Below are 7,035 nucleotides of genomic sequence, written 5' to 3' on the forward strand. Positions count from 1 at the left end.
AAATTGGTGCCGTGACCAGGATCGTCGACACCGTCCCGGATCCAGCATCCGTCGAAGCACGTGGGACGATCCACTGGGCGCTGCCATCTTGCTCTCGCCATATCACTGGTAGTGATTTAATCCATTCAAGGCTCGAATAATCGGGCATCAGGTAACGACCTGTCCGATAGGTTTCCAGGGTCTCGCAGGTGCCCTTTAGATTTCTTTTTCTTTCCTTCGCATGTTTTTCTGTCGGCAAACTGGTGTGTCGATTGCTGCCAAGCCGTTTGGAGCACATCTATAACCAAATTCTCGTCATTGTGGGGACATTCCGTCCGGCTATACGAATACCGCCATCACGTTTTCGGCCATCTAGCGCCATTGTGGAAGGATAGAAGCTGCTATCCAAGCGACACTGCTCCGCCATTGTATCCAGGCAATCCTTGAACAATCGGCGCATTGTTTCAACGGTTTAGGACGCCATTCCTGCACGTTCCTGCTTCTGATTATTTGCATGCAACAGTGATCATCCAGCAACACAGTATTCTGGATTCTTCGAGCGGCATCGAAGCTTCTCGACAGCCAGCTACGCCACTTTCCGGTGGTTTTCCTGGATTTTTTGCCGCCTTCTTACATCATCGCTTGCCATCAAGTTCGGCCAGCACGGGCCGCGTGTATACGAGTTCCAGTTTGCGGATTTATTGAAATTCAAGGCACATACTTGCCTTGGAACTGACCCTTCGCCATCTACGGAGCATCGAGTGCCGTGTTACCCATTCCAAGATGGCGCTGCAGCTGGATAAGGCGACTCTGCTATCCCGGAGGGCAACGATGATCACCGCGCTGGGTCGGGCAGAGGCGTTCGTGAACTCCTTCGACGAGCAACGCGATCGGATGCAGGTGTCCATTCGCCTCGAGTACCTGAACAACATGTGGGCCACATTGGAGGAGGTGCAAGGGCAGCTAGAGGACATCGAAGACGGCGATGAAGGTAGGCAAGTGAATGCTAATGTCCGTGCCGAGTTTGAGCCTCGGCTCTTTAGAATAAAAGCCGACTTGATCTCCAAACTTCCTGTTGTCACTCAGCAAGCTCGCATCCCTGAATCCTCTTCGCACAATTCCGCTCTCTCTGGGTTGAAGCTTCCTACAATTTCGCTTCCTGAATTCGACGGGGACTATATGCAGTGGCTAGGGTTCCATGACACATTCTTGGCTTTGATCCACTCTAACGCCGAGGTTCCAGCGATTCAGAAATTCCATTACCTGAGGGCAGCTTTGAAGGGTGAAGCGGCACAGCTGATTGAATCTATCGCGATCAGTTCTGCAAATTACAATCTGGCATGGCAAACGTTGGTTGACAGGTACGCCAACGACTACCTGTTAAAAAAGCGACATCTGCAGGCTCTTTTTGAGGTTCAATCGGCGAAGAAGGAAACTGCTGCGTCATTGCACACGCTGGTGGACGAATTCCAGCGCCATACGAAGATTTTGTGTCAACTAGGCGAACCAACGGATTCCTGGAGCAGCATCCTGGAGCATCTTCTGTGTACGAAGCTTCCCAACGATACGCTCAAGGCTTGGGAAGATCACGCCTCAACCACCAACGAACCAAACTACAACTGCCTGATCGAGTTTCTTCAGCGTCGTATGCGAGTTTTGGAATCCATCTTGGTGAACCATCATCAGCTTGCATCCACTTCGAATGAGTCCACTTATGCTTCTAGGAAGCCATCGCATTTTCGCCTCTCATCTTGTGCTTCCACTTCTACTTCTGGTAGCAAATGTCCGGCTTGCAACCAGGAACATCCGTTGATGAAATGTGAGAAATTCAACCAACTTTCCCAGTCCGAACGACAGCAACTCGTTTCAAACAAACGTTTGTGCCACAACTGCCTGAAGGGTGGCCACATTGCTCGAAATTGTCCTTCGAACTACAACTGCAGGCACTGCAACAAGCGTCACCACACCATGCTGCATTCCGGCGAGAATTCAAGGCCAGCAAGCGAGTCATCTTCCGTTCGTACTTCTATGCCGACTCAAGCCATTCAGTCTAGCGCTTCTTCTGTGCCCGAGCCAGCCTCCCAATCCACCGTTGCAGCAGCTGAAAGTATTTCCCGGGTCGTTGTCAGTGCTTCTGCTCCACAGCCTCGAGAAGACGTTTTCCTTTTGACGGTGTTGGTGAAGGTCGTTGATGCGTACGGTCAAGATCACATTGCTCGCGCTTTGCTCGACAGCGCTTCTCAGCCGAATTTAATTACTGATCGCTTGGCACGCAGGTTGCATTTGAAGAGGAGTTCTGTGAACGTGATCATCCAGGGGGCTGGTAATCTTTCGAAGAAGGTGCGAGAATCAATCTTCGCTCGAATCAAGTCGAGGAACGATGCTTTCGAATGTGGCGTTGAGTTCCTACTAATGGACACGGTAACAGCAGATCTTCCCACACAGGACATTCCCGTCAATGACTGGCAGATTCCTCAAAATTTAGCGCTAGCCGATCCCATGTTCAACAAGAGCGAACAGATTGACATGGTTCTAGGCGCTAAGCATTTTCACTCCTTCTTCCCAAGCACTTCTCGTCTTCAGTTGGCCGAAAATCTTCCTATGCTGGTGGACAGCGTATTTGGTTGGGTCGTCACGGGATCAGCAAGCATGGTTCACCCAGCTCAACAGCAAGCTTCCAATCCTAGCATCGTCGCAGTTTCCATGCTGACACTCGAAGAGAGCATCGAAAGGTTCTGGAAGACCGAGGAACTGACCGTCAGCAATAACTACTCAATCGAAGAGCGCCATTGTGAAGATTACTATCAGTCCACCACGTCTCGAGATACGACAGGCCGATACATCGTTCGTCTGCCGCGGAAGCCCGATTTTGATGCCATGCTAGGGGAATCCAGGACCAGTGCTCTTCGACGTTTCGAACAACTTGAACGGCGTCTCGATCGGGATCAGCAATTGAAGGAGGAATACCACAACTTCATGAAGGAGTACCTCTCCCTCGGCCACATGCGTCTGGTCGAAACGGACGACGGAATTCACTCCAACACTTACTATCTACCCCACCACCCCGTGATGAAGGAGGAAAGTACGACCACCAAAGTGAGAGTCGTATTCGATGGTTCGGCTCGTACTTCTACCGGCTTCTCTCTCAATGAAGCTCTCTGTGTGGGTCCGGTGGTTCAAGATGACCTTCTCGCTATTATCCTTCGGTTTTTGACGTACCCCGTGGCTCTCGTCAGCGATGCAGCGAAAATGTACAGACAGGTACTGCTGCACCCAGATGACTGTCCTCTGCAATGCATATTTTTCCGGTTCTCCAAAGATAGCCCCGTTCAAACTTACATGCTGTTAACCGTGACCTATGGACTAGCACCATCCTCCTTTCTCGCGACGCGTACTCTCCAGCAGATTGCGACGGATGAAGGCGATGCATATCCGTTAGCTGGTCCATCAATACGCAAGAACTTTTATGTGGACGACTTCATCGGAGGAGCAAATTCTATTGAAGAAGCTGTTCAGCTTCGGGGGGAGCTTTCGGAATTGCTTGAAAAAGGTGGGTTCGTTTTAAGAAAGTGGACGTCGAACCGCCTAGAAGTTCTACAAGGACTCGAGAACGACCAGATTGGGACTCAATCGAGTTTGCATTTCAGCCCAAACGAGTCCATAAAGGCGCTAGGAATTCGCTGGGAGCCAGAGTCCGATCAACTGCGGTTTGATTCCCAAATACAGCAACGTGAAGATCAACCCACGAAGCGGTCCATCCTCTCCGACATCGCTAGGCTATTCGACCCGCTCGGACAAATTGCACCTGTCGTTGTCACTGCGAAGATTCTGATGCAAGAATTGTGGTCTCTCTCGTGCGGCTGGGATGATCCCGTACCGCATGCCATTCAACTGAAATGGGACAACTTCCGGCGTGAGCTACCGAAGATCGCAACTTACCGAATCGACCGTTATGCATTCTTGCCGGAGGCTAGAGTGGAGCTACATACCTTCGCCGATGCTTCAACAGCTGCATATGGAGCATGCACGTACGTCTGCTGTGAAAACGCCCTGGGAGTGGTGAAGATTCGACTATTGGCTTCGAAAAGTAAGGTGGCACCGCTAAAAAGATTGACCATCGCCCGACTTGAGCTATGTGCTTGCGTCTTGGCTGCGCATCTGTATCATCGCATCAAAGAGTCCATCAACATCCACGTGTCAGCATCGTATTTCTGGTCAGATTCTTCAGTCTGCATATACTGGCTTCGCGCACCTCCTAGTTCGTGGAAGACATTCGTGGCGAACAGGGTATCGGAGATACAACACTACACTCATGGTGGCAGGTGGAACCACATATCTGGCTCAGAGAACCCTGCCGATCTCGTCTCACGTGGGATGTCAGTTGAGGAATTTGTGAAGAATGAGGCGTGGAAGCATGGTCCATCCTGGTTGGCGCACCCGCAGCAGTCCTGGCCGATTTCGAATCCGTCTACCGTCGCAGAAGAAATTCTGGAAGGAAAAAACGTCGTTGTGTCCGTCCAAACGACGCCCAGCATCAACCCATGGTTCCTTCGGTGGTCGTCATACAATCGCTTGCTCCATACAATCGGATACTGCCTGCGTTTTGCTGATAAAACTCGATCAAAGACCAGAACCCAGCCACTTGCAACCCCTCCAGAGAACGAACTCAGCCGGCAGTCGCTTACCGTCAAGGAACTTGCCAATGCCAATGCCCTTCTAGTCCGCTTTGCCCAGCAGGATGCCTTTCGTGAAGAAAACAGGGAGCTTCAGCGAGGAAATCCAGTTCCAAAAAGCTCACCAGTGCGTCGTCTATTCCCGTTCATAGACCCAAAGAGAATCTTGCGAGTTGGAGGTCGGCTTAATCTTTCTCAGCTTCCCTACCAATCAAAACACCCTGCCCTCCTCCCAAAGAACCATCCGTTTACTCGGCTAATCGGCGAGCACTACCATCGGAAACTTGTCCACGGCGGCGGGCGTCTCTTTTTGTCCACGATTCGCGAAGAGTACTGGCCCCTGAATGGTCGTCAGTTGGTCAAAGGCATCGTACGAAACTGCTTCCGTTGCTCCCGGCAGCACTTGACTCCTCCCAAGGCACCACACTTCGGTGGCCTATGGGAAGCAGCGGTCAAGACTGCCAAGCGGCATTTATTTCGTCAATTAGGAAGTACACGTCTCACTTTCGAAGCTTACTACACAATCCTACATCAAATCGAAGCCGTGGTGAATTCTCGTCCTCTGCTCCCGATGTCCGACGATCCAAACGATCTTGCTGCACTGACGCCGGCACATTTCCTCATCGGATCGTCTCTTCAAGCCCTGCCCGACCCAGACCTCCAGCACACATCGGTGGGCACCCTCGATTACCTCCAAAAGCTCCAGCAACACATCCAGAAATTTTGGAGTCACTGGCGGTCGGAGTACCTGCAAGAGTTACTGAAGGACACCAAGCTTGCTGCACGAAACGACGATATTCAACCCGGACGAATGGTCATCTTAATCGATGAAATGTTGCCGACGACCCGTTGGCCACTTGCCCGCATTACGGAGGTGCACCCTGGAAGCGATAAATTAAATCGAGTTGTTAGCCTACGAACTGCGAAGGGCATCATCAAGAGGCCAATCACCAAAATTTGTCTGCTGCCGCATTCAGAACCGATTCCCGAAGAAGAACGACGCGATGATCCCACCGCTGATCCGCATACCAGCTCATCAGGAGGAATTCTCACCTAGAAATATAAGAAAAACCAAATAGTTAGGAGAAAATTACTTACCTGTAGATTATGTTAATCATTCGTTTTGTTTTTGTTTGCATTGACGTTTCTTTGTTGATAGGTAATCAAGGCGGCGGGTATGTTGGTTCTGGCCACACAGAATGCGATTTCCTTCCCCCCGCGATCAGCTGGTGGTAGCAGACGCCAAATTAGACTAGTTTTTCTAGTCGTTCTGGCAACCGCGGTTGCACAGCTGATTGTTTGTGAGCCAAAAACGAATTTTGTAACCGAACCGACGATTATATTAAGTTGAACACCCGAGCAGTGAAGTTAAATAAAGTGAAAATTGTAAAGTGTGAAAGTTATTCTCAAATAAAGTTTGTTCCTACTTACCGCTTACTGTGAGTTAGTTAGTTAGGAAAGGAAGAAAGTGAAGTGAGAAAAACTTACCTGCAAATCTGCTGTGCTGCTTCCTGCCGGTGTCATCTGTTGTCAGTGGTGGCTGTTTTTCCGTTGCTGCCCACCACCAAGTTCACACGTAAAACACAACGTAGGACTACAATTTCGTGGTAAGCGCCAACAGATGCTTTGTCACTTTTAGAACGGTGCTATGATCATATGCACGGTATATTTTAAGATTTAAAACAGTTAACAGTACCGTAAATAGGTGTAACTATTTTTTTTAACTCTTTATTTGTTTCAAATTCAAAATAAATTACATTTCATTTTAACCTAGGTGCTCCAGTTACTGCAGTAACGTACCAGCCTTAATTGTTATGATGTATATCTAAGTGTTTTTACATTGTTCATGTCTTGGCAATTCAGTATTTTAAACAGGGTTTTTAAACCTGCATATCAGTATAACAATTGATATCTTAAAAATAAAAACTAAAACTAAATCTTATCTAAGTATAAAGGGAATTAATCGTTGCAATTGAGGATTGCAACGATTTTTGCCTGAAATTATTAATTATTTTGTTGGACATCATTCGAAATTCTATGTACTTCGGTAGTACTGTACCAGGGAGGCAACTTCAAAATCATTTTCATAACTTTGTTCTGAATCCTTTGAAGTGCTTTTTTCCTGGTAGTGCAACAACTAGACCATATTGGCACAGCGTAAAGCATGGCCGGTCTAAAAAATTGTTTAAATATTAGAAGTTTATTCGTCAGGCAAAGTTTGGATTTCCTGTTTATAAGAGGATACAAACATTTTATATATTTGCTACATTTGGCTTGAATGCCCTCAATGTGATCTCTAAAAGTTAATTTTTGGTCAAGTACTAATCCAAGATATTTCACTTGGTTTGACCAGGAAATTGGAACTCCGTTCATAGTGACTATG

At 48.4% G+C, this 7,035-nt stretch overlaps 1 protein-coding gene across 1 annotated transcript; it reads left to right on the forward strand.

Annotated features, from left to right (window-relative positions):
- Nucleotides 1-762: 762 nt before the first annotated feature.
- Nucleotides 763-5,709, forward strand: LOC135699156 (uncharacterized). The gene has a single exon (XM_065219379.1). The coding sequence runs from the start codon at nucleotides 763-765 to the stop codon at nucleotides 5,707-5,709; it is 4,947 nt and encodes a 1,648-aa protein (XP_065075451.1).
- Nucleotides 5,710-7,035: the final 1,326 nt, after the last annotated feature.

Source organism: Ochlerotatus camptorhynchus, unplaced genomic scaffold, assembly GCF_037179485.1.
Source record: "Ochlerotatus camptorhynchus isolate MF236.1 unplaced genomic scaffold, CSIRO-AGI_Acam_v1.1 ptg000010l, whole genome shotgun sequence".
Lineage (NCBI taxonomy): Eukaryota > Metazoa > Arthropoda > Insecta > Diptera > Culicidae > Ochlerotatus > Ochlerotatus camptorhynchus.

Bases quoted from the DNA above. Each gene is read 5' to 3' on its own strand.
- LOC135699156 (XM_065219379.1), top strand. From the start codon at position 763: ATGGCGCTGCAGCTGGATAAGGCGACTCTGCTATCCCGGAGGGCAACG.